Source organism: Suncus etruscus, chromosome 15 (genome assembly GCF_024139225.1).
Source record: "Suncus etruscus isolate mSunEtr1 chromosome 15, mSunEtr1.pri.cur, whole genome shotgun sequence".
NCBI lineage: Eukaryota > Metazoa > Chordata > Mammalia > Eulipotyphla > Soricidae > Suncus > Suncus etruscus.
The window spans coordinates 48,648,093-48,676,056 of record NC_064862.1 but is presented as its reverse complement, the minus strand read 5'-3'; the positions used below and the strand labels follow the sequence as shown (position 1 = coordinate 48,676,056).

The following is a 27,964-nucleotide window of genomic DNA, read 5'->3' as shown; positions in this document are numbered from 1 at the left end:
GGAAATGAAAAGCATGTATCATTACTGCTCTGAGCATTCCTCTCAAATGTTTGGGGCAAAGGTATTTTATTTCATGAAGAGATTCCCCCCATCAAGAACTCCAAGGAAGAGACACTGCTTGCCAGCCAACCTGCATCAATCCAAAGTGTGCAAAACCCAATAGTAACACTGTTGAGTGTTGTCTTTCAAAGAAGTCATTGTGCCAATGTGTGGCTGAAAAAAAAAATGGCCCTCAGGATGAGTTCCGGAAATGAAGTGAAATGACTGTCAAAGGTAAACCCAAATATCTCAGTTTATTGTCCTCTGGGATTTAAATCCACATTACAAAGAGCTTTTCCTGGAGCCTAATTTCCATTCTGGATATGACCAGAACAATAGATATGAAAGTGAGAGTATTAGCCAGTGGGCAATCAAATCACCCCATAAGATATGTGATGTCACTACTGTGACTATCTGAGTGTCAGGAGTTTCTTTGGTCCCAGAGCATGTTGAGTGGCATTGTGTAGTGGATAAAAGTAGAAAGGGAACAGCAGAGAGAGAGAGAGAGAGAGAGAGAGAGAGAGAGAGAGACAGAGAGACAGAGAGACAGAGAGACAGAGACAGAGAGAGAGAGAGAGAGAGAGAGAGAGAGAGAGAGAGAGAGAGAGAGAGAGAGAGAGACAGGTGAAAGAGATGGCACCACCCACCACCCATGGGGATTTTACCATCAAGACCAAACCAGCTTTGTCCAATGAAGTGAAGGCCAAAGAGTGGTCATAGGTCAAAGGTTAATGGCTGGCCCTCCCTCATCCATGTTGCAAGCAGCTGAGTAAGTTAGCACAGACTTGGTCTTTGTTTGAGTTTCTCTTCTGTATAAAGGAGCGAATATTAGGACCTTTCTGTCATTGTTTGGGAAATGTACCCATAGTGCCCTTCCCATAGGCCTGGTACATAGCAAGTAAATGGGAATCAGTAAGACTTATTAGCAAACTTTGCAGGAATTATAGCATCTGAGCAACGATCATTGTCTTTCATTTTCAACTTCACACTGCAACTTCTTGGATGCCTGAGTTCCAACAAATCTGTCCTTCAAATGCTGCCTCTATCATATGGAGATATGAAAGAATCTCAATCAGAGATACCTGTATATCTTGAATAAATTAATATATGCAAAGTGACCAGAGGAGTCACCCTTGCTAGGCATTAAGTGGTTGGCTTTGAGTGGAAGGTGAGCATTACCGAGTATTCTCAGTACTAAAGGACTAGATACCTCTTTGTATAACTGCAAATGAGCTGGGACTGGAGAGCTGAGGTGTATAAATTGGGTGTCTACTTGAATTGTTGGTGCTGTGGCAACAGTGAGGACAGAGGAGGATTTGTTTGGAGAGTATTCTTATGGTAGATGAGAAGAGGAAGAGGAGGTCTCAGGCTCTCTTGTGGGGGTATTCCAGATTGCTCCCTTCACTTTGAATCTTGTGCTTTGACTCCTGACTTTTTCCTGACAGGGCTCCTATCCAACCTGCAAATTATCTGCTACTTCTCCTGTGACTTCATTACTGAGATCTAAGGGACCCAAATCCAAATCAGGATTTCCTCAAGCCTTAGGAGGAGGCTGGGGCCAGAGTGGGCTCACTGAGTTGCATGGTGTCAGAGCAGAGAAAAGAGGAGACTGCATTGTGAAAATGAGCCTCATTGCTGGCTCTAGACTGACCAGTTCCATGGGGATGTAACTTTTCACATAACTACTCCCAGAGATCTCTCCATCAATGGAGAGACAATGGTACAGCAAAAACCTTAGTAATAATCGCCCCTTCTTCTCTCTATACACAAAGCTGAGGTGTAGAGAGAAAAAGCTAGAAGAGGAATGATTCCATTTGAACTGTTAGCAATTGAGAAGTCAGAGTTAACCAGGTGCTTTTGCCTCAAAAGATAAAACTGTGTAGTTTCATAGCTCAGTTATTTGGATGTTTTGAGAGGTAGATTAAGCATTTTCCCTCTGCTTTCAGACCCTTCCCCCAAACTTTCCCCATGTGGCCCACCACCTACATGCCTTTGATTTTACTTGATGGCCAGAATGTGGCTCCTTCAGATAAATAAAAGTCATCTGTTCTAGAGCCCAAAGAAGTTTCTGTTCATGAAAATAATCTCACTTCTTTGCCATTGCCTACCACAATTCTTTGCTTCTTGAACCAAAAGAGCTAATTCACTGGCCAGCGATTTGGGTGTTTTTATTTTAATTTTTTTTGTCAGTCCTCTTTTATTGTTTGTTTTGGGGCCACATTCATTGATATTCAGGGTTTCCTCCTGGCTCCACACTCAAGGATCACTCCTAACAGGGATCTAACCCAGGTGGGCTGTGTACAAGGCAAATTCCCTTTCCACTGTCCTATCATTCTCCTAGATCGGCCTACATTGATGGCCCATCAGCACCAATCACCAGAGGGGCAACTTTTCATTCTTCCTTCAAACTGGGCTGGGGATAATCCTTCTCACTTTTGGTGCGATTAATGATGGCAGATAGCTAGTTTAGGGACAGATATTTTAAAGCACCAACATTAAAAATAAAAAACATCCTATTATGAAAAAAGCAGGTATTGACTGAAAGAAGCTGATTGAGACATTGATTTTTTTTATACTGCCTACCTTCCACAAGTCCCAAAGTTCCCACACTAGCCTCTTTCTTCTTCCTATAGCCTGTTGCTATAGAAACCTGGCAAGTGGATTTAATTGTCTCTATTGGGACACTGACACCTTTAGGCTATTCCTGTGTGGAGGAAGAGCAAGTCAAAGGGAGCTTCTGCTCATCTGGGATGTTAACTAGGTAGTCAGAAGGTACAATCTCTCTTCTCCCCAAACTTATGTGACTGTTCCCCCTGCTTAGAAACTCTGTTCCTTGTGTGTTGTGCTAAAGAGTTAGTCAACAGCCCAGCAACATTGCTATCACCTATATGCACTGAATTTTTGTTTGAAAGATAATCCAAGGAAGCAAAGACCATATACAAAAGAAAATTTAAGGTCAAGTTAACTTGCCAATATATTAAATACCTATTATGAGCAAGGCTCTGAGTTATGACCTTTCCTATTTAGAACAACTTTAGAATGCTTCCATGTTAGCTCTCAGGCCAAGAGACCACTTTTTCTGTTCTTTGGAACTGACTGTAAGAAACAGGGAGGTTGAATGGTGTGGTGGGCTGAGTGTTGAGTCTGACATGCCTCTTTGTCCACTGGTCTATTCCCTGCCTTATGAAACAATCACTCTTTTCAAGATTTAAAACAAATTGGACTGAGTACAAACAAATTGATTTCTTCTAAAATAATGCAGATCATTGTGTTTCTAGGAGGGTTTTCTTTAAGTGCCCATATTTTTTCCTCAAGTAACTCTCGCACTATCTACCTCAACTGCTTATTTATTTTTTTCATAATAAGGGGAGAGGGCAGAGGCAGGAGAAATCAGCATGCTCCCTATCGGAGAGAACCTGAAAGGAAGGGAAGTTTGGAATCATCTTGAAGACAATGAAGAGAGACACTTTGGAAAAGGGCTCTTGAGAAGTTGAAGCAAGCATAACAGTCATTTTGGCTAACAGCGCCATATTGACACCTCCCCCATTATCAAATATATCATTATTCCAAGTGAAGCCAAATCTCAAGTCTGTGCTTAAGAGCTGAGGAAAAAAATCCCAAATTTCATCTCATATCATACATAGATTTTTCCCACACCATTTCCACCACAATGTCGTCTCAGAGAGCTGCGAACAAGTTGTATTAGAACACATTTTTGATTCACTTCTCTCTATCTGCCCAGTCTCTGGTTGGCATTTAACAAAGGCCTGAAAGGCAGGAAAGACCTGACTCACACTGAGACTGAATTGTCAACTCCCTGATAACCAGGGGGAGGTTCTTTGCAGGCAAAGACGACTGAATTTGGGCTCTTTCTGAGCCAATATAACAGAGACCAATGCTTTTGTTCTTAATAACCCTCCTTGCTTCCATTGAGAGGAGGACACAATTTGAACAAAGAAGCAGGGTTGCCAAATTGAATAACTGACTGTTTTCCAGAAAAGCTGATCCCCTGGCACCATCGCTGGATTCAGTGGATCTTGTCAAGGTAAACACAGAGATGTGGACAGACTGGTGGGCACCAGATTGGGGTGGTGGTAATGGGGGAAAGTGGAGGGAGCCAGATTTCTTGATGGGGAAATGCTTTTGGACTTGGAGCAAAGTACCAAGGTGGGCAGGGAGGCCACGTGCAGATTTGAAGGCAAGCCAGATGGAGAGAAGTCCCCCACCCCAAAATACCCGACTCCCCAACCAGAAACACCAAAACAAAGTCTAAGAGATCTAGCAGTAGCAGGTGGTAGTACAGCCTCATTGCACTGAGCACTTCAGAAAGTGAAGGGAGGAGGAGGAGAAGGGAGGGAAAAGGAGGAAACATGGAAAAGGAAGAAAGCAAACAAAAGAAAATTACAAACAAAAAATATAAAGAAAAATAAATAAACCAATAACAGAATAAAATTGGTAACTCCTTTTTTTAATTTCACAAAAGTTTTCACAAGGACAACGTTCTAGAAGAAAACCCGCAGCAGTGGCTATAGGTCATGCAGAACCATGAATTGTCATACCTTGGCCCATTCTATTCATCCTTGTTGCACTTTAGAGAGAGAAGTAAGCTATGTGAGTTTTACAATGCTTTTAAGCTGTCATATTTCCTGTTGAGCACTTTAACTGGCACATTCTCACAGTTATAAATGTTCTGAGGACATAATTTTGTAACCTCCTTTGCAAAGAAGGTACAAAGAACTTTTAAGATTCAGAACTAGAGGATTTGTGTGTCTATCTAAATATAGATATACACACATTTGCAGATCATGTATGTACATCTATAGATAACTATAGATAAAAGATAGCAGGTTATAGATCATATAAATCAATAGATAAATAGAGACAGAAATAATTTGAGAAATCTTCCACCTGAGGGGGGGGTCTTACAACACACATGTATATAATTATTCCCCATCCCATTGTTGGCTTGACTACCACACTCCCTGCCTTTGGTGTGGTGGCAGAGCTTCTGACTTAAACCTGGTCTTTTTTGTCAGTAAAAGTGCTTGTCAAGTCACACAGCAAGCAAATCTCCAAAGCTATCATGCTTGAGAGGAGAGAGGGGAAGGATCCAAAATCTAAACTCAAAACATTCACCATAAAAACACCTTTTGTTGACATGGTACAGCTGTGAATTCCCTCCTTTCCTCTACCTCATCTCTATCAGATAGAAATTATGAAAGAAAATATTTCAAATATGTAATAGACCAGCTCAGGCTAGTCCAACCAGCTGAGAATTTGGTTATGGTGGAGTTGGTTGAGTTTTGTGTGTGTGTGTGTGTGTGTGTGTGTGTGTGTGTGTGTGTGTGTGTGTGTGTGTGTGTGTTAAGAACTACTGCTTTTTCCTAAAGCATGATTTGCATGCATAAAATAACTGAGTGAGTTTTTGGTTTGACTTTCTCACTCATGCTTACTATCTGTTCAAAGAAAGTCAACCAAAGTTAAAAAAAAAAAAAAAAGTTCTATCAAGATGTGTTTGGCTCACTGTTGCTCTTGTCTTCTCCCCAGCTCATAAGGACAAGAAGCAATTCTCTATTATCTTATTAACATGTCTGTAGGGGTTGGCTATGTTCAAGAACTTGATTATGTAGTGTTCCCACCAGTATCTTGCTCTGTTTGGGACAGCCAGCCTGAGGCAGCTATGCCAAGAGATTCAGGTGGTAGCTGGCTTTTGTCTTTGTTGAGTCAACGGTGGGTCAATCCTCCTACATTCTGATTTATTGAGCTGCTTTGCTCCTAGAAAAACATAATGTGCTGCTGAGCTTTTCTTCCTCTCACTCTACCATGGCTCCAGCCTTGCTCCAAACCAGGAACGGGGCTAGAGCTAATCAAACAAAGGGGAGTAAAATTCCCCTGAGAACGTGTGGAAAAATACTTGCTCTTTCCCGAGCATTATTTATTCTGTACATAAGGTAAGTAATTCACCTTTTAAAAGATGTAAAAGTCCCAGGAAGGCAGTTTTTTAATGACTTACATTTGATATTTATGATACATATGGCTTTTTATCCCAAATGTCAAAAGTGAAAGGAAAAAAAGAGAGCTATTCATATGGCAGCATAAAGAGACAGAATAACAAGTTAATATGCAATTAAGCCCCTTTGCACGGAAAGTAAATGACTAGAAATGGATACATCCATGAATGGAATCCTACTTTTTTCTCAGTCCCTTAGTAATGTTTATCACAACTCCCAAAGGAAGTCAGTTCTGGGACAAAAGGCCTGGGTGAATAACTAGAAAAATCTCTGAAGGTCTCTTAAAACAAGGAGGTGCTTAATAACCATATACACAAACAGCAAATGCCTTTCAAATGCTTCAAGGTGTTTTTCTGTCCAGAGAGTGGAAATAATCAACATATTTTCGTTGCTGTTGGTTGCTTATTTCAAATCAATGTGTGCTAACTTATGGTGTGTGCATATTAATAAAAAATAGGGAGAAAGATTAAAAAAAAAACAATATCAAAACCCAAAGCACCTTGATAGTCCTGCTAAATCAGAAGGCATTTTGCTTCTACCTGAACTAAACTGGCTTTGCAGAACCAACACTGACCACCAATGCTTCCTTCTAACCCTTGAATTCCATTCCCACAGTGAACGATTAGGTTTAGAGCATGCCTTTGGGTTATTTTGTCCCTTACAATCATCAATAACTTTTGGTCCGTCTGCTTATTTTGCTATTGTGCTCAAGGGTTTTATGGTGGTGAAATAAAAATGACAACCACATGCACACTATCATACATATGCAAATATGTGTATAAAAGGGGAGGCTGGGGAACTACAGGGGAACAGGGAAAGTTCCTGCTGGGAACACCCACGGGGGAAATGAGTGGCAGATAACAGTTTCACACACGGTGGCAGTGGATACACATATCACAGCCGCTCTTCCTGCACGTACTTCTGTTTGTCTCTGGACTCCCGGGACTTGGGCCGGTTCTGTCGGTTTGCTGTGGATGGGATGGAGTGGACGGAAGAGCTCTTCTTGCTGGAGGACTGGGAGGAGTGGGAGGAATGGGAGAGGCTGGCCCGGGACTGGCCGGCGTTGTGGTCAAACTGCATTAAGCAGAAGATCAAATCTGTCGGCACGAGCTCAAACTCGTAGGGGGGATTGGTGATGACGTACCTGGGTGGAGAAAGCAAAGAGTTTAACACTAATAACTGGGGAAAGATCTACTCTGTGCTTGAATCAGAAAAGCACCTTCGGTGTACCTAGAGCCCTGTAGTTCTCAAAGTTGATTGTATGCTGAATCAACACACACACACAAATACACACACACACACACACACACACACACACACACACACACACCATACACACAGTGCAAAGATCATTCTTATGAAACTTCCATGTTCTGGTCTGGCCCCTGAGCAGGGATATTAGGAAGACATTGAGAATTCTTCAAAAATCTCTCGAAGTGATTCAACAGTGGAGCAAAGTTGAGACTGGTGACGGGATAGGTGTTGTAATACTGTGTATCTGAGACTTAACTGTGAATAACTTTGTAAATTACAATGCCTAAATTAAAAATATATTCCATTTTTTGTGTGTGTGGGGTATACCCACTGATGCTCAGGGGTTACTCCTGGCTATGCGCTCAGAAATCGTTCCTGGCTTGGTGGACCATATGGGATGCTGGGGATTGAGTCCAGGTCCATCCTGGGTCAGCCACGTGCAAGGTAAATGCCCTACCACTGTGCTATCATTCTGGCCCCCAAAATATATTCCATTTTAAAAATAATAATTTCTATTGGAGAATTTGGAAAATGTACTTCTACCTGACCAGTCTTCAAGTTATCTAGCAAAATGAATCATATCTTCCTGTTTATTTCTGCAGATTAATAATGAGCACTGGCAGAGATGCTGAATTCATGCCATGAATGGGTAAGCTAACCTCCATCTACTATGTCCCTTTCAATACAATGCCAGGATCATTTCTAATACTTAATGACTCCAACGCATATGAGAGCTTTCATTTGACTCTCAGTAAGACTTTCATTCTAAAATTTCCTTAGCTCATATCACAGGATTTTGGGGGAGTGTGGGTTTGGGTCACACCCAGCAGTGCTCTAGTCATACTCCTGGCTCTGAGCTTATGGTGCTTTTGGCTCTGCCTATGTACTGGGGACCATACAGAGTGCCAGGAATTGAACAGGAGTCAGTTGCATGCAAGTGTCTTACCCTATACTAAGTCTCTCTAGTCTCATATCTTTGTTAATCATTTTTGTGAGTTCTTATTATTCTTTCAATGTCCTGGATTTCAGAGCATATGCACATACATACACTGTCAATTTGATAAAATTTTAACTAAATATATGGGCATATATACTTAGGGTATATATATATATTTATGGGTGTATATATAGTGTGTATCTATACTAGATGTCCCTATTTATTATTCTTTCTTTAACTGTTTCTAATTTGATCATGTTTCTGTAATTAAAAAGAGTGAGTAAAAATAAACATATTTTTATTTTATAGGAATAAATCACAAAAGTTGGTCTTTAGACTAGCGATCTCAATATCATTTAGGAACTTCTTCCAAATTCAAATTCTTGGGCTCTGAGCCAATAGTCCAGTGATTAGGGTACTTGCTTTCAGCTGACTCAGGTTTGATACCCCACTTTGATCTGGTCCTCTGAGATCTCCCAGTAGTGAGATCTAGGGAGGCCCAGAGCCTGGAATAAATCTTGAACACTGTTGGGTGTGCCCCCAAAACAAAACAAAATAATTCTTTATCTCTCTCATTCTAGAGCTACGGAATAAAATGTTCTAAATATAGCATTTAACCAGCTTTATAGTTGATTGTGTTCACTAAACTTTGAGAAGCCTCTGGTCTGTCCAAAGTAAGTAGTCTCTACTCTGGCTATATACAGAAATTTCTGTGTGTTTATATTTACTTACTGAACTTAGATAGTCAGAATAATCATAATATATTAAAAAGCACTTCCCCCATAGTAATTTTGAAATAAAAATAGGGCTGAGAACACACACCTTCTCTTTAGAAGCAGTTGTCAATGGGATGGGAGTGGACCACAGGTGAAAAAAATTACAAAACTTGGGCCACAACATGAGACAAGGAGGTTAACTTGTAGACTGGAGAGTCACAGGCAGAAAATGAGGTCAGAAGAGGGCCATAGTGGGGGAAAGGTTGAGAAATAGCATTCATAAATGCTTTTGTTCTGATTAAGGCAGTTTTCTTAAAAAATAAATATATAAGAGGCAGATAGATAGTACAGTTGGTAAGGCATATACCTTGTACATAACCAAACTGCATTTAATTCCTAGCACTACATCCAGTACCCTGAGAACTGTACCACCAGAAGGCCAAAAAAAAGTCCCTGCGTGTAGAGCCCAAAGTGAACCCTGAAAATAGGTAGATCTGGCTCAGAAAAATATAGTCAGAGATATGGCAGAAAAACATTATCCTTATGACTAATATTATAAAATTCTCTCTACTAGGAACAGACTGAACCAGCCAAGTTCCTAGAAATATGGAAAATGTGTTTCTATTCTGACTTTGACAATTAGATGGTGGATCTACTATATAAAGCTTGAATTCTTCCCCTAATGTCTTCACATCTACTGTTATGAATTTGGGGGACCATGAGGGATTTACATAGCTTCCAAACCCAGTGTTGGATTTAAAGTGGGTAAAAGAGCTGGCATTGTGAGAGCTTGGACATAGCCTCCTGCCTTTACACTGTGCAGTAGGAAAAGGCATGTCTGACTCTATATTCACAATGGGTGAACACAGGGAAAATGATACTTACCTCTTTGTACATTGGCTGGGGGTGCTGAGGTGAGCATCTCTCAGCCGGTAAATTCCAAAACAAAGCATATTATATGTTTTCAGAGCCTTGCAGAATAGATCACCATAACAACCACCATCCTGTGAGAAAAGGAAAGAACAAAGAGCAACATCACCTCATTTGCTTCGACACTAAGGTCCAGAGGGAGAAGAGGCTTTTTACAAAAATTCATTTGGAGTCTGAGCTGAAGAGCTATGTCTAAAGAAATATGTGTAGTTCTCCCCACAGCTACCACCAGGAAAACCATGCAAACAGTCCAACTTCACGCTTCATGCCTAATCTCTGCAGACATGGCAAGCCAATGAAAAATGCCAGGTACACAGATTTTTAGACTGAGAACTCTTGGGTGTCTTCTTTGGAGGGAGTAGGAGCTAGCTGTTACTCGCTACACCAATTGCCCATACTGACAGAAGCCCCATTGCACACTCACATCCCACAGTTGCTATCATGTAAACAACAGCCCAGTTTCAGTTTAATCACTGATCTTGGGAGAAATGGAAGTCAAGCCAAGCCACTGAAACTCATGAGCCCAGCTCTAGATTCTGGACTTCCTAGAGAGCACCACCAAATTTGGCTGGGTAACACCTCCAAATTCCACATTACTGACAGCCCAATAGAGCCCTCCAAATTAGTTGGGAAAGTTGTATAGAGACCAATTAAACTCAATAAATAAAAACAGTAACACTGAAGGCTCAGCTAGCAAGAGACAGCTTAGTAAACCCTAAGACAATGACATTAGTGACCCCATCTTGAGACATAACAATCTTTACAAATTTTCTATTCCTAGACTATTTTTTATAATTCTTCCAGGCATTTTGTTGTAAGCAACATAGAATCAATTATTTTGTGCTTGCTAAGGGGACAGGTTTGAGATAGGGAGTGAGATAGTGGAGACAATAGTGAAAAGAGGTCACAGAGGCGATGGGTTTGGTGTTGAAACATTGAATCCTTGAAACAACCATATTCCATAAAAACTGCATTATGTATTATGAACTGCATTATAAAAACCATGGTGTTTAAATCAAGTTAAAAAAAGAAACACATGTGATCAACAGATGACACTTTCCATTGGTGATTTTAGGGCGCTAAGAATGAGGGCATTTTCTTTGGCTGATTCCCCACTTTATTATCTATAGGAATCAGAACTCTAAGAAGATAGTTCCTTATTTTAAAGAAAGTTGTAAAGATTAAAGGGCTCAGATGTATGTTCAGCCGGGCAGAACCTGGATCTACACAATGGGATGCAGTCGCCCCAGCTCAGCTGCAATCACCTGGCTCTGACTGTGGTGTCCAGCAGCTCAAGTGATAATTAAAAGCACCCCAAAAAAGAAAAGACTCTTCCAGGCACTATAGTGACAGACTCTGTAAGATATGGACTGTGTGAAAAGCACAATTTACAGACCTCAGAGCAGGCAAGGGAAGAAGCAAATGTGTTTCCCCAGTTACTGGAGGTCTGCAAGCTCCATTCATGGGATTCACAGTTCTAATCAGTTCACAGTCACCTTCCCAGGGGCTCAGGTCTAAAGTGGAATGTGACAGAAAAATGCTCCCCTCGGGGACGTTAGCTTCCTGTGGACAGATGCAGCAAGGCAGGCCACTGAGAAATGGCGTCACTCAATTGTCACTGGGACTTTTCAGATAGATCTCATCTGAGAGGACACACACAGGCATCTCTGACCATTGTTAACACTTTATCCTTTTCCAGTGTATCCATAAGTAAATCATAGTAAAAGAAAAAAAAGAAAATCAAAAAGTCCAGTCTAGAAGAGGTCTCTGTTTGAACACGTTAAAATAAGGTCCTAGAAGAAAAATAACATTTCAGAAATAAATGGAGACATGACCTTTTTGATTTCTTTTCACTAACTGAGAAAATAAGTGGATCTTCTGAGTGGCACCGTTGTGTGTGCAAGTGCATTTCGTAGTTCCTAGCACTTGTAGTTTATAATATATGCCTGAAGTTTGGTTTAAAGAAAGGAGTAAGGCTGCATTCTTCAGCCTGATTTCTCATTGGGTTCCAAGCAACAGCTTCCTTTGGGCATTGTGACAGTTACGGGACTGAGTCTCAGCAATATGGACTTAGAGTCAGCAAAGTATCTTCCTGAGATGTTGTTGCCAGTTGGTGCTTCATGTATCCCTAATGTTCTGAAAAACACTGAGTGCTTGATTAGTCTCAAATGTCAAAATTCAGAATCCTCCAGGCTGGCCATGAGCATCAGTGGTCTTCAAGAGCCATACATGGGCAATTAATACACAGTGGAGGGTAAGCTCCCCTAGAAAGGAGCCATAGGACAGTGGGGAGGGTTGTTGCTTTGCATATAGCCAATCCAGGTTCAATCCCATACAGGCATCCGAGCTCACAAGGAGTAACTCCTGAGCACAGAACCAGAAGTAAGATCTCAGTATTGTCAAGTAAGGCCCCAAACCAAACTTTTTTGTAGGGTAGATGGATAGGAGAAGGAAAAGAAGAATGAGGAGGAGGATAAGGAAGAGAAAAGGGAGAAGGAGAAGGAGGAGAAAGAGAAAGAAAAAGAAGCAGGGGGAGGGAGGGAGGGAGACTCTTTGGTTGCATGTTGGTCTCACCACTACCTTCTGATTTTTTTTTCAAAGAAGACATCGGAGGGAAGTGAGCAAGTCCACATGCCCTGAAGTTCAGTCTCCTGGTGAGTTTTCATGACAGGGTCACCATAAGGATTAAAATGCACAATGTTTTCTAAAGCCCAGTGCCTGGTAACACAATAAAGTGAAACATCGCCTCTTCCTTAGTGACCTTAGATAGCAGGAGAGACCAAGAACTCTGTTCCTGTACATCACTTCCCAACAGCTGGCCCAATAGCCTGTCTGTGTGTGTGAACTCACCCCTAAGTCAGCAAAGGGGCCATCCAGCAGGGCTAACTGGGCCACTCGACAGCGGTCCCTATTGGCCAGCGTCTGTGGGGTGCTGTAGCCCCCACGAAGGGCATTCTCCTCAGCGATCAGAGCCTCCAGCTCTGGCGTGGCTCCTCCCGTCACCAGTGTCCGGATGAGAGTGAGGATATTGTCATTGAAGTATGTCTGGGGAGAGAGAGGGAGGGAGTCCTTTAAGCAAACACCCCAAAGTCACGACAACCGACATTCAAATTACAACTTTTCTTGGTAGCTCCTGTTTGCTGCTTCAGCCTGTCTCTTCAAATAATTTTTATGTGGGAAGTGAAAAGACAGCAGCCTCCAATTATTCCATTCTTTTTGCTCCTACTTGGTTCTGCCACAAGAGCCTGACTTTGAAAAACCAATTTCAGGGAAGTTTTGATTCAAGGGCTAAAAGTCAAAATGACGGGTGTGTGAACAGTGGTACCAATTCTGCTTCCTGTCTTCCAGAGCTAAGGGACACTGGGCATGTGTGACTGAATGCAGGATCACAAATGGCCACACTAAACCCCAGGCATGATTTTCTCTGAGGTGCTATCTTCTGGGATGCCTGAAACCACATCCCCCAGCAATAGACAATTTTCCCTTTAGTGGGAATGAGATGCTCAGAGTCTCATTCAAGTCCAAAGCACAATAATTTATCACATGCTTTGACAACAGCCTCACCCAGAAGTTAATTAAACAATTCAATTGGCAGATAGATTCTCCATGTGCTGAGAATCTTCCTCTGTATATTTCTGTTTGGTTCAGTTGTTCTATGTCCTTTAAGCACTCACTATAACTTAATATAGAAGTTTCTCTTTGTGTTTATTTGTCTCATGTCTGAAATATAACAGTTCTGTTAGGAATTTCAAATGGAAAATTCAAACAAATTAATAGGGTGTCAATTCAAACAGTTAAAAAAGACATTTGTCACCATGCCTAATTTGAGAAAAATCTCCATTAAGGGTTTGCAATCCAGTTTCCAGTGAAAGTAAAAGCAAATTGGCTAAGTAAAAGCAAACCAAATTTTACCAATGGCTTTGTTGTTAGGTGAGAAAACACAGCAGCACTTTTTATTGTTAGTTCAATACTTTCTTATGGAGTTTATCTGATCAAGCATAGTAGGGAACAAAAGAGGTAAACCTGAGTTTACACCTGAAGGAGGGCCATTTAATCAGACTGGGCTTTACTTTTCTCATCTCTAAAAATAAGCAGTCCCTAAAATAGTGTCTCTATGCAAATAATTCCATGAGGACTTCTTAGTGCAGATGATAGCTGCTTCTGGATTCACTTTTCTTAGTGAATCCCCAAAAAACTCGCACAACATAACACAAACATATTTCCAGGGTAAACTGGAAACACTATTCATAACTGCTAGATCCATGATATGGAGCTTGTCACAAATGGCAGTAACTGCATAGTTACTACCATGACAATGATAGTGAGAAAGAAGCAGAATGCCTGTCCTAGAAAGAGGCAAGCAGGGAGCTGGCAGGGCTGGAAATGAGGTACATTGATAGCAGGAAAGTTAAACTGGTATAGGGTGGTGTACATTCAATGACTAAAACCCAACTATGAACATTTCTATAACTACAGTGCTTAAAGACATTATTTAAAAGAAAAAAAAGAAATTAAATTGCCCCAGGACAGAGGCATACAAAAAACAAGGAAGGAAAGAAAAGGTTAAGATGTGAATTATCAACTTGAACTAGCTAGTCCTGCCTCCAGTTAGAGGGGGAACTAAGGGAGGCATCAAGACCAAACAGGTGCAAGACTACTAAGTTGTGGGTTAGATAAAGAGGGGACCACATATTCAAGCCGACCTGGGATGAGGGAAGAGGAAATGGGAGGTAGGACAGAAATGGAGGTGTAGGGAGGACAATTTGGTGATGGGAATCCCCCCTGATTTTATGTAAATATGTACCTAAAATATTATTGTCAACACTATGTAAACCATTATGATCAAAATAAAAATTAAAAAAAAAAAAAAAAAAAAAAAAAGATGTGAATTAGACAGGAGTCATGGATAAATGCTAATTTTTGACTTAGCAGCAGCAGAACCTTAAAAACTTATTTAATACTTAGTAGGTCCTTGGGATATTGAGGAAAAAGAGGTGGGTATACTGGTAATAGGTGTCATGTCAATTTAGGTATATGAGAAACCATCAAAACAAAACTTCAGTCAGAAACATTTAGTGCCTAGGAATCTATAAAATGTAATAAAAGACTCGTTTTAAAGATGCTATTACTTAACACAGATGAAAAAGAATATCAGAGTTGGAGCAGTAGTACAGCAGCCTGTACTATAGAAGCCTGTACATATAGAAGGCGAGTAGGGCACTACATAGGTTCAGTCCTAATGCCCAATATGTCCTCCTTGACAGGAGTGATCCCTGAGCATAGTGAACTGCTGAGTGTAGTTCTACCCCTCCCCCAAAATAAAACAGACAAGTATGGTTGTCTACTCGATGCAATATAGATAGCAGAATAGTTATAACTTTATAGACTGAAAAAGAAAACTTTCCTGGTTTAAATATGTTCAATATAAGTTTTTTCAAAAAGGAAATTTTGTGATGTTTGTGACACAAAGGAAAAGCATCCTAACAAACTAGGCATAAGTAAAAATTTCCTCAAACTGTTAAGTCAATTTATGTGCAACAGTGAAATGAGACTTAATGATGGTTCTTTTCCTCTGAAAAACAGGAACAAGATGATGAAGTCAATACTTTCTTTCAATTTGATATTACTGGCCCTACTGGGGCTAGAAATAAAAGGTATCAATATCAGAATGGAGGAATTAATATCTTTATTCTCTAGAATATGATTATGTATATGATTATGTATTCATAAGAATTGGGAAGAATCAAAAAACTATTATAACTCAATTATTTCAGCAAATAGGCTACAGAATCAATATACAAAAATCATTTGTCTGAGCAGTAGAAATGAACAATAATGAAAAATGCAAAAACAATTCTAATTATTATAACACTATACAGATTAAAATATATAGAAATAAATTTAACCAATAAGGTACAAGATTACTACCAAAAACTATGGTAGATATTTTTCTGAAATTTCTAAGTAAAATGGAAATAAATGGAAATACATCTCATGTTCATGGACTATAGAAGATGTTGTGTTATTAAGATAGAACTATGTCAACAAATGTTAGAAAACATAAATATAGTGATAAAACTATTAAAAAAACATGGGAGCAACTCTTCATGAATTCAAAATCAAATCCTTATGTATGTCATCTAAAGTAAAAGAAAGGACTATATAGTTAAATTGAACTTCATCAAAATTAAATATTTGTACATTAAGTGTACTACCCAAAAGCTAAAAGAAAATCCACAGAATGAAAGAAGATAAGTTCAAAATGTATATTTTTAAGAATATCATATATAAAATATATCTTACAACATAATAGTTTACTAGATAGAGGATTTGAAGAAACATTCAAAAAATCTATAGATGGATAACAAAAAAGGTACTGAACATCAATAGTAATCAGGTAAATACAAATGAAAATCATAATGAGATGTCATTTTATATAGACCAGGATAACTATTGTTTAAAAAAGTGATAATGAAACATTAGAAGGATGTAGAGAAACTAGAAGACTAACACATGAATGGTGTAAATATGAACTGATGCAGCTTCTTTGAAAAATAGTCTGGAAGTTCCTCGCTTTATGGTTAATAATAGAGTTACTATATTACCCAGCAATTGTTCCTTTACGTATTTCCCAAGAGAAATGAAAACATATGTCCACATGAAAATTGAACATGCTGTTTATAGACACACTATTCATAATAGGCAAAAGATGTATATTATGAAACACTGAAGTGAAACAGTCCTAGTCCCCATCACCAAATGTGTGCATAAATAAAATGTGTCAAATCCATGCATGCATATTATTTGGCCATAAAGTACATAGCTCTTTAATATAATATAACATGGATAAAACTTGTAATCATTAGACTAAAGTGAAAGAAAATAGTCACTAAATACTCTATGTTATTGGATATCATTTGTGTGAAATGTCCAACAGAAGCAAATCTGTAACTAGACATAGTAGATTAGTAGCTGCTTAGGTTAGAAAGGATCTGGATTTTTTAAGATAAATGGACTGCAGTGATAGTGGTCTATATTTGATTTCTAAGAAAAACTTTGAATAGCATAATATAATTGGACAAATAACAAGATAATTTTTAATAAATATTTCTTAAGCATAAAAAGCTAGATACATTTTATTTTATTTTTGGGAGGCCATACCTAATGGTGTTTGGGGGTTGCTCTTGGCTCTGTGTTCTTTGCTCATAAATTACTCCTGGTGGGGCTTGGGAGACAATATGGGATGTTGGAAATCAAACCAGAATCAACCACTAACCCTCTAATACCCACTAACACTCCAGTTCAAAGCTAGATAAACTTCTAAGAATTAATTTTGTTGTTGATGTACAGTAAATTGTACCAATGGGAATTAAACACACCTCAATATAAATACAGTATTGTGTAAAACTAAGTTTTCCTAAACACAGCAAAAAGCACATGCATATTTTCTTTGTCCAGTTGCCAATGATTGTAGATATTGAGGAACAACAACAGAGGTCAAACGATAACTAGAAAGTGTTTACAAACTTCTAAGTAAATAAGAAAATCTCAGAAACAAAAGAGCTGCCTGCCCTAAGATGAGAAAGCTACATATCAAAATGGCTCATGAGGTTGTGTGAGAGATAGTTACAGTGGGTAGAACACTTGCATTGCATGTGGCCAAGCTGAGTGCAGAGTCAAGAGTAAGCTCTGACAGCACAAACAGATAGCCCTACCACTCTTGGCATAATTGGTGGGGACCATATTGTATGCTCGGGATCAAATTCTGTGTCAGTCTCATGCAAGACAAGCACCCTGCCCACTGTACTATCTTTCCAGTTTTGGAAAAATCAGCTTAGTTTTAGACTTATCTAGAAAACATAAATAGAGTGAGTTGTAAGAGTATATAATTTTTCAAGTATTTTCTATACATACCAATTGTTAATAATCTGTAAAGGCAAGGAAAATATTATTGAATTTGACTAGCTAAGTATTTATGGATTTACTTCATAAAAAACAGAAATATTGGTATTAATGTTAAAATAATTTTTAATTAAAATTACTTTGAGTTAATAGAAAGAAAAAATCATGTTTTAAATGATGCTAAGCTTAAAAATTAAGTCAAAGAAATTTTGTTTCAAAATACTAAACATACTAAACTATATAAGCAAAAAGTTATTATGCCTAATATATAGACGAATGCAAATATCAAAAAATTCTTAAAAGAAAAATATGACACAATTATAGATCAATAGAAATATCAAATTGTTTTCACAAGTTCAAAAAATGAGTTAGAAGAGAGGATGAAAATAAAGACATGTAAAATATCTGATTTTTAGAGAATAATCAAGAGCCCTAAATATTTCTAAAGAATACTTAGATCATAGTTTTCAGTATATTAATGGTCTTATCACCATTAACTAGAGGTAAAAATAGAGCAGCTTGTTTACATATCTCCAGAGAATTAAGTATGCACAATATAGTGCATATGCTCAAAAATGGATAATAAAAGACACAATTATGCATACATATATAAAGCATAATGCAAAAGTTATATGATTCAAAGATTCTCAACCTGTTTAAAATCCCAATTCCAAATATATTTCTGACAGTTATGGAGACAAATAGGATAATAGAAAACCAGAATCTGAAAAGTGTATTTTAAGGAAAAATTTCAATGTTAAGCCAGTTGGCTTTATGTTAATAGGTTTAAATTTACAATGAAGATACAACTTATTTATGGATAAAAGATTATACTCAAAATTTAAAGTATACTACAAATTACATAAAATTGTAGATTTTATGATGGAGTGATAGTGGAATGATAATGATAAGTGATTGTGACATGTACAATACATGGTTTTCTAGGCTTCACAACTCAGACTAAATTAGAATAGTAAAGATATAAATGGGGCCGGCAAGGTGGCGCTAGAGCAAGCGCTAGCCAAGGAAGGACCGTGGTTCGATCCCCGGGCGTCCCATATGGTCCCCTCAAGCCAGGGGCAATTTCTGAGCGCTTAGCCAGGAGTAACCCCTGAGCATCAAATGGGTGTGGCCCCCCCAAAAAAGATATAAAGGTGACTTAGTATATATTGCTAACCCTTATAATATGTTCAAATATCTATTAAATAATTATGAAAACATCATCAGTGACTAAAATATATAGGTCTCAACGTGTATAAAAAAGCAAAAATATATATAAATATATAATATCATCTTATTACAATAACAATTAGAAGCAACAGTAAATACTCCAATATATAGTTTTTTGGAAATAAATGTGAAATAACTATTTCTAATCATAGAAATTAAACTTACATTATAAAGTTTTTAAAAAAATAAATGTTTTAGGGGCTGGGGCAATACCACAGAGGTAGGGCATTTGCCTTGCATGCAGCAAATTCAAGACAGACCTAGTTAGATCTCCAGCGTCTCATATGGCCCCCTTAACCAGGAGCAATTTCTGAGAATCACCTGGTGTGGCTCAAAAACAAACAAAAAAAAAGTTTTATAAACAGTAAATATGGCTACATCAACTTAAGAAGCTTTTGTGCTGGAAATAATCTATAACACTGTTCTCCAAGTATTAATACAAGTATTTAATATTATAACTAATAATTTTACATATCATCTCAAAAAATTGAGTAAAAATTTAAAAAAAATTGATCAACTAGTATGGATCAACAAGAATTAAAGTCTATTAAATACTCAATAGAGGAACTGTCAACTATGATTATGGAGGAAATGTAGTCTGACTCCTTTTATTTGAATTAAAGATGATTAGGAACCAGGTATGTTCATTGTCAACACATGGGCTTTTGTGCTAGTGTTGCAAGGTGAGAAAATGGGGGAACTTACAACAGAGTGTGTGGCAGTCCTAAGTCTAAAATAGTTACCATTGGGCCCTTCATTTAAAAAGTTTACTGGGCCAGAAAAATTGTAAGAAGAAATGTATTTGCCTCACACACAGGTAGCCTAGGTACAATTCCCAGAACCACATATGGTGTCAAGCCCATTTCCCAGAATGACTCCTGAGCACAGAGTAAAACCTGAGCACTCCCAGGTGTGTCCCCAAATACATTTTTTAAAATAAATTAACTAATTAAAATAAGTCCTCCCACCTTTTTTTTTCTTTTTTTTTTGGTTCTGCTTAGTAGAAAATTCTAGTAGAAAGCCTTGCCTGGGATAAGAGCTCAGGTCAAAACCAGGGCACAGAGATTGTATAGCTTGTCATTTTTATCACCAAATGTACAAATAATATAATATGGCATCATTTTTTGAATAGGCACACTAAAATGGGAAAATATTATGTATAGAAATTCTTATCTAATAGGGACAAGAACCCATAAATGTTATAATACAGGCGTGTCTTCCACTCTGAACATTTCTCATAGGGTCTTGACTTAAATCTCATATGATTGGACATTGACCATCCAACCCTGAATCCTGGATCCCAACCTCAGAACTGGCACAGTTCCCTGCACCAGCACCATGAATCAAACTCCCCCTGGAGGAGACCCTAATACTGCTCTGGCACCAACTTGTGGCAGGGTAGGTTCATATGACATCCTGATGAAATAGCAACAACTGATCTAAAGGCAGATTGCCCTACCTCACCACCTAATGTGAGATAAAATCAGAAGACCCTCTGTCAAAGGATCTGCGCCAAAACTGAGGTCACAAATTACAGAAGACTGCCTATGAAACTGTTACTGAGCAGAACTTTCCTGGGACCATAAAGTAAGACTTTATCCTAGAATTTGTCCCAGGATCTTACAAAAACTAAGATCTCTAATTACAGAAGACTGACTTTGACAACCTCAACTGAGTAGAGCTTTTCCTGGAACCATAGGAAAAGACCTTGGAGTTTGACAACTAACATGCCAGGATTCTTAGTCAGTCTCATGGCAGTATGCTTGAAGGGTGGAGACACGCTATATATCTTAGGCCAAGGGAATTTCCTTTCTAATTTCCCCAACTTTTACTGTGCATATAAAAACAAACAAACAAATAGACAAAAAAATCTTGCCAGATCTGCTCCCATTTTTTTCTTTTACTTTTTCCTTCTTTTAATTTTATTTATATTTATAGCTTCGAGATAGGAGCTCCTGCCTTTTTTTATACAGAATTATAGAACACGAATCATCTTATTCTGCATCATATTTTATGTCTTCCTACATATTTAAAAAAGAAAAAGAAAGTGGGTGGGACCCAGGGGCCAACCAGTCTCAGGAACATTGAGGAGAAATCAAAATGGTCAGAAATAAATACCCAAACCAAAGTCAACTAAATAGAATCAAGAGATCCAAAATATCACAAGCTATACACAAAATGGACCTGTTACACTAGCAATCCAGCAGGCTAAGGGTGAGGTATGGGATGCATGCTGGGAACTATGTTGGAGGGAATTCAACACTGGTGGTAGAAATGGGTCTAATTCACTGCCACTATATACCTTAAATACAACTGTGAAAGACTTGTATGATTTTGTCAGTATACAAATGTACTAAAATTTAGTTATACAAACAAAGGTGACCCAGCTTTCTCCACATGGAAACAACATATCAGGTCTCCACTATTGGACCCCCCCCCTCAATGAGACCCCATATCAGAGAAATCACTGAACAAAAAACATTGTCTGTACATTTCACATTGCAATGTTCTGAGCATATAAAAATTACCTATGATTTGGGTAATTTTCTAGAAGTAGGATGCTTTCCCTGCAAAAGGTTGTCAAGTTAGTGAGGTGCTTTGGCACACATTTTTCTATATGATAGGACCCTGCTTCATGGAGCACAGAACATTCTGCAACTAAGCACCAAATCCAGAGCCAAATGTGTGCCCAGGAAATTGCTGTTACTGCATTATGGGGGCATATCAGGTTCTAGGACTTACTATTCCAATTATTATAGTAATATCGATTAGTATTTTTTTGTTTTGGTTTTTGGGCCACACACGTTTGACACTCAGGGGTTACTCCTGGCTATGCGCTCAGAAATCGCTCCTGGCTTAGGGGGGACCATATGGGACGCCGGGGGATCAAACTGCGGTCCATCCTATGCTAGCGCTTGTAAGGCAGACACCTTACCTCTAGCCCACCTCTCCGGCCCCATCAATTAGTATTTTTGAGAAGGACATGGGTACTTAAAAATTAATTTCTGCAATTTATTAGAAGACACATTTTTTTGTGTGTGAATAAAACATTAGAAGTGAAAACCCGCAAACTTCTGAAGGGAGGAATCTACTATATAGGCAAGATACTTTGCCTGAGAGGGTTTGTTTGGTCTGAGAAGTCCTGTTAGTGTCCTGCTATGGTTCACTTTCCTTGCACTGGCAGCTGTGAGGGAGTATTGCATAGAACTTCTAGTTCTGGCAAGTCGAGTGTCCAGATCCAGAGATGGTTAGAACAGAGGCCTCTGTGATAGCTATTTGGAATGAGTCATGTAAGCAATGGGAAGAGATGAACTCTGGTTCATTTAATTGCCTGGCAGCAGAATACCTGAAGTAGAGATACAAGAATTGCTTTTCCCAATTCTAAGGCTAAAGCTCCAGAGTTGGCCTTTTGGATGATGTGTACAGTTTTAGAGCTCAGGTATTTTGCCTTGCTTTTGAATCTCTATGATAATGATGGAATAATTTTATAATGTTTCTAAGCCTCAAATGTCTCATTCATGTAAAAGGATGTCCAAAACCAAAAATAAACAAATAAAGAAACAAACAACAACAAGAAACCCAACAAATTTACAGATGAGTGTTGAAGCAATATTTGGTATGACTTTTACTGCAAAAGTAGCACTCAATAAAATGGAAGTTTAAAAAAAGTGACTAAGACTCAATAATTAACCTCTTTCTAACCATGTATCTCATGGTAATTCAAACAAAATCTATAAAATAAATCAATAAAATATAAAAAATACATTTAATTCAATGAGTAATGCCCTATTAAAGACTCACTATTGGGGCCAGAACAACAGCACAGTGGGGAGAGTGTTTGCCTTGGTACGTTTGACTGGGGTTCAATCCCCAGCATCCAATCCAAGCACCTACAGAAGTAATGATGAGTGCAGAGACAGGAGTAGCCCCCTAAACACCACCAAATATGGCCCAAAAAACAAAATCAAAACCAAAATATTTGCTGCTCTTCTGTATTCTCAATCCTGATATCAGAAAGCTAACCCAGATAACTGGGGAGGACCCTGGTCTCTACTCTGATGATTCTCAGATGCCCCTGTGGACAGAGAATCAGAAAACCATGGTTTAAAAAAAGGAATCCAGCTGATAATAGGCAACAGTGAGCTGATAGCGCCATCTAGGCTGCCCAAGGAGGCCCCTCTCCTCTCTGCCAGTATCTCCAAAGCCCAACAAGATCTTCTTCCCGCTTTAAAAAAAAAAAATTTAACATATAATTACCAGAGCTTATGTTTCACAGTTAATGCTGTCAAGCCTTTTAAACTAATTGGTCTTTTATAGAAAATTTAACTGAAAATTAACACATCTTTTAATAACATTGCCTTAACTTTAATGGCACTTTGCCTTTCGTTTATAATTGCTCTAAAATTGTCATTTTCCATGTCATAGCTGCCATTTTTTAATATTTGCAGTTTTCTTGGCGTAGATTTTTATTTTTAGTCTTTTTCGTTCATCAAGGATGAGGGATCACTTTTTTTTTTTTTAATTCTCCCAATGCAGCTGCCTGGTTTGATGTGACAGTGGCGAGATTTTCTGAGTCCAACAGAACAAAACATTTGGCCATGTTGACATGAGCGTCAGCTCAGTTGCCTCAGGACAGACCACAGATATTCTGTCTTAGCGTGAACGGTTGAAACAGCTCTTGAGTGAAGGAACGGAGTCACACAGGAGCAATTTGTTGATGTAAGTGATAGCATGCATGGTACCGGGTTAGCTCTCATTGATCAAGATCTTGGTCCTCTTGCTAATGCACTACAAGAGCCCAGTCCTTAATAAATGTGCAATTAAGATGTGTCCATCTTTCAGGTGGTCCCTACTGTTTGTACCCACAACAGTTCAGTTATTTCTGGCACCCTAATGACATAGACAGGGAATAGATAAACATTTCTTCTATTACAAACTCCCAAATCTTATCGACTTAATTGTGAATTACATACATGATCCATCATATCTCTACAAATATGTTTGATAATCTTATATATGTTCAGATGTTCACATATGTTCATACAAATAAGTGCTCAGGTATACACCAAATAAATCTACTCATTTGTAATTACATTTTTTCTCAAGTAATTGACTCCTTCATAAAAGATTTTTTCTTTTCTTTGTCCTTGCCTTAAGTGTTAGGGGGTGGTTAAGATATTTTTCATTAGCAGTTGGACATATCTGAGTCTGGGGGAATGGAAAGGCATGCAAGGACACCTGATGAACTGGGACTCAAAGCTGTAAGTTCTCACCACTTGTTTGTGCTTTCTTGCCTTGGTCATTCTTGATACCTTAGGTCATTCTTGCTTTCTACTGAAACTTCAGCTCTTGACCCTTTACCCAAAGTCAGGGGTGCCCCATCCACATCCCCCCTACTCACCGCACTCATGAGTGAGTCCAAGACACTGACAGCAAAGGCTGTCCCACAGGCAAAGGGCTGAGTAAGGTACAGTTCTGTATCAGGATCATCATCATCATCTTGGTCCAAAAACTGAACATTAGTATCATTCACTAGAGAAAACAGAGAATAAGAATTAGCTCACAAGGTAATCAGCTCTAAATGGAGAATGAGAGAGATTGAGAGAAAGAGAAAGAGGGAGAGAGGAAAATAGGGAGAGAAAGCATACCACTAGTTCCAAAACAAATCATTAAAAAGGAAAGAAAATATGAGAGAAGCCGCAGATGAATCCTGGTCAGTGGGACTCAATGGACTGTGCCTATGTGATCTTTCAAGCTTTGTAAGTGTCCAGAACAATGAATTCCAGCAAAGCTTGCCTGATGGCAGGCTGCTGGGATGACAAGGACAAGGACAAGTCCACAGTGCCGGTTAGTCCTTTGGTATAGTTTTAGAACCATGGCCAAAAAGCACCCAGAGTTGCTTTTTGGTGTCTAGTCCTTTGAGAGACAGATATGTTTCCATGATGAGCAGCCACAAGCAGCCATGCTGGGATGATGAGTTTAGTCACAAAGAAAAGGAGATGACTGATTAAGCATGGAGAACAGGATGTTGGGAAGAGTTTAGTGGGTGAATAGCAGAACACTCAGCCCCAGGCACACCTCCCAGCCTGCTGTGGGGTAAGGGGATGCCCCTGGGTAGTACAGGTGAGTTAGCCTAGGTCCACACCTGCCAGGTTCAGCAAGGGGATTCCTGGCTGTCTCAGCCCTGCATTTCAAGCCACATAGCCATGCCCACATTCTCCCTCTCCCCTCTCAACAGCTCAGTCTTAGATATTCTCAAGCAAAGGCAGCATTTAATGCCATATTTCATTTCTATCTGAGGGTTCCTCAAGGACTCCTCAGCATGCACGTGGAGACTGATGGGTTATGTCACAGAGATGTCTTTAACTATTAAAAATTAAATGACAAATTAATTTCCATTCCCAGCTTGGCTCCAAAAAGTCTCAGTCTTACAGAGCCAGAGTGTGTGTGTAAAGAGTGGGGGGCTTGGGGAGAAGGAGGTGGTATAAGAGCTTGGGATTTTCTGAAATAATTACTAAGCTTTTGGGAAAAGAGATGAGGTTTCCTTTTTTTCTGATTCTTTTGTAAATGTACCAGCAGCTAATCCACTCTCCTAGATTTACTGCTTTATTTTTTAACCATGGATATAACATTTTTGGTAACTTTTCCTTTCTATAAAAATTCTATGTATTTATTGTATGAAATAGAATAAATGATAACAGGGTAAAAGACAAGATATGGAATTATTTTTGAATGACACTATCTTGCTTCCCTGGAGAAAGGTTTTAATGGGGGGACCTCTTCTGTTCTTCCAAAGTTACCCACTCCTGTATCCACATAGTCTCAGTAGCACTAAAGTACGTATAATGGGCCAAGTTCAAGATCTAACCACCAGGCTGTGAATCCACAGTTCTTCATTTGGGCAAAGTTTTTCATCATTATATACCTCTGTTCTCTCTTGAAAATCAAGGGTCCAGATGGATGTGGTGTTACATGTAATCAAATGAGAAAGACAAATACCACAAGTACCAGATGTTCTCACTACTTTATAATACATAGAATAACAAGACAAGGCCATAAAAGGTATTGGAGGTGATCAAATCCTTAGCCTATCTTACATAATGTCAAGGAAGATGAGAAATGGTATTGGGAAAAAATGGTGAAGTTCAGAAATGTCCTGTAAATAACACATGGAAATGATCAGAGAGTTTGGAGACAATCTTAATAGACTAGAGGTGAGATAACTGGATGTATCAAAACCACCACTAGAGATGGGAGTACAACATGGAGGGCATTTGCCTTGCACACAGCTGACCTACATTTAGTCTTCAGCATCTAATAAGGTCCCCAGAACATAATTTCTAAGTGCTGAGATAGGAGTAACCTTTGAGTACCACTGCATTAGGCTCAAAAATAACAATATCAAAAGACAACTGAAAAACCTAAAATAAAAGACAGAGCCAACACACTATAAACATAGGGCCCAAATCCCAAAAATTCAGCCTACAATGTGTACTTTAAGGAGGTTGACTCTGGCAGAAGGAAGCCTGGGATATTGATAGAGAAATGTTGACCTTCAGGGTGTAACTAGAGTTGAAGCACTATATCCTGAAAATCAGTTATTACCAGCTCTGTAGTTTACAGTGTCTAAATACAAAATGAAAACAATAAATAAAAAGGAAATGAAAATAAGGGGATCATGGCAGCTCTTCTGCGCTTGTTATGAGTTGTCTCCTGCGAGCTCATGCTTGGTGAACCTGGGCTGTACACTGGTAACATTTTTTGCTTCTTAGGCTAGTACCTTCTGACTTTAAACAATCTGACCCACTTTTTGTCTTCAAGCTCTCCACTTGTCTCCCTCAGAGGATGGAAGGCTTTGCTTAGGGCTCAGTGAATGGTAAGAGATGAGCCAGTCTCAGAAAGAGTAAAGCTACCCATGCCTAGTTCACAGAGTGTTTGTGTTGATACAAGTGGGGCTTGAAACATGCTTCTCGTGGGAGACCTAAGAAGAGCCTGTGACCAGCTCTTCCACATGCATGAAAATGGGACCCTACAAAATAGGCTTCTCCCTGGCAGTCCTGTGTTTTTACAATGATATTTCTAGACTAGTATCATGCAGAACTCATCTCAGAATGTGTAGGCAAGGAGGAGATGTGAAGAGGTGAAACAGCAAGAAAGAATTGTGTTGCCAGTGGTCTGTCCACTAGAATAAAAGAGTCTCAGTCACTAGGAAAGGGTGATTTGAAGACAAGGACCACTGTCAGAACTCATGGAAGAAATAATGAAACTCCACTTCTTCATAATATTTAATTAGACCCAATGCTTCAACGATTGCCTTCAATATATAATCCCAAACTCTTCCATGAATCACAGACCAAAATATCTTAGTTAGTGGGCAGCACATAAATTTAAAAAATGGGAGGGGAGAATATCTGCCAGTAATAATCTTAAAAGTTCCTCCAGTTTTCTAAAGTGAATGAATTTTATAACCAGGTACTCCTTGCATCTCTTCTGGCCCTGAAGTTCTGAGAAGAGCTCTTCAGACACCCCAACTTTTCACCAACTTCTCTAACCAGGAAAAAGACACCTTTCTTACTGCTGGTAATGGAGAATCATGCGATGATCCTTGGCCTGGGTGAAATTGTACTGATAAATAGGTATTTCTACTCTAATGCAGTGCTGTATGGTGGACAATTTATTCCTTAGTTTCTAGACACCTCCCGAGCAAGAACACAGTGTTAAAAGCCTGTTCCCTAATTTTGAAATATATTCTGGGGCCACAAAAATGGCATGCGAACTGCATTTGTGAGTCACTGGAAGGCAGTTCCCCGCCCCCATCCACCTCACTTGCCATTTCTTCACCGAGCAGCACTTTTGCTGTCTCTATTTACAAGATCAATCCCTCATTCTCAGACCTGCTGCTGATGGGTGCCTTTCATGGAGTTATTGAGTTGTGGAGAGTATAG

General features: G+C 39.0%; 1 protein-coding gene across 10 annotated transcripts in view; it reads right to left on the bottom strand.

Annotated features, from left to right (window-relative positions):
• KCNMA1 (potassium calcium-activated channel subfamily M alpha 1) overlaps window positions 1-27,964 on the bottom strand; it is a 676,533-nt gene that overhangs the window by 2,994 nt on the left and 645,575 nt on the right. For 5 of the 10 annotated variants that reach the window (XM_049789608.1, XM_049789609.1, XM_049789610.1 and 2 more), the window contains 5 exons: window positions 24,421-24,551; window positions 12,738-12,932; window positions 9,843-9,961; window positions 6,970-7,194; window positions 4,599-4,627 (listed from right to left, as the gene is read on the bottom strand). In XM_049789608.1, the coding sequence (XP_049645565.1) occupies window positions 4,599-4,627; window positions 6,970-7,194; window positions 9,843-9,961; window positions 12,738-12,932; window positions 24,421-24,551 (699 nt within the window). The remainder of the gene's footprint in view (window positions 1-4,598; window positions 4,628-6,969; window positions 7,195-9,842; window positions 9,962-12,737; window positions 12,933-24,420; window positions 24,552-27,964) is intronic. The other 5 variants (XM_049789616.1, XM_049789618.1, XM_049789617.1 and 2 more) reach the window with 1 other exon arrangement.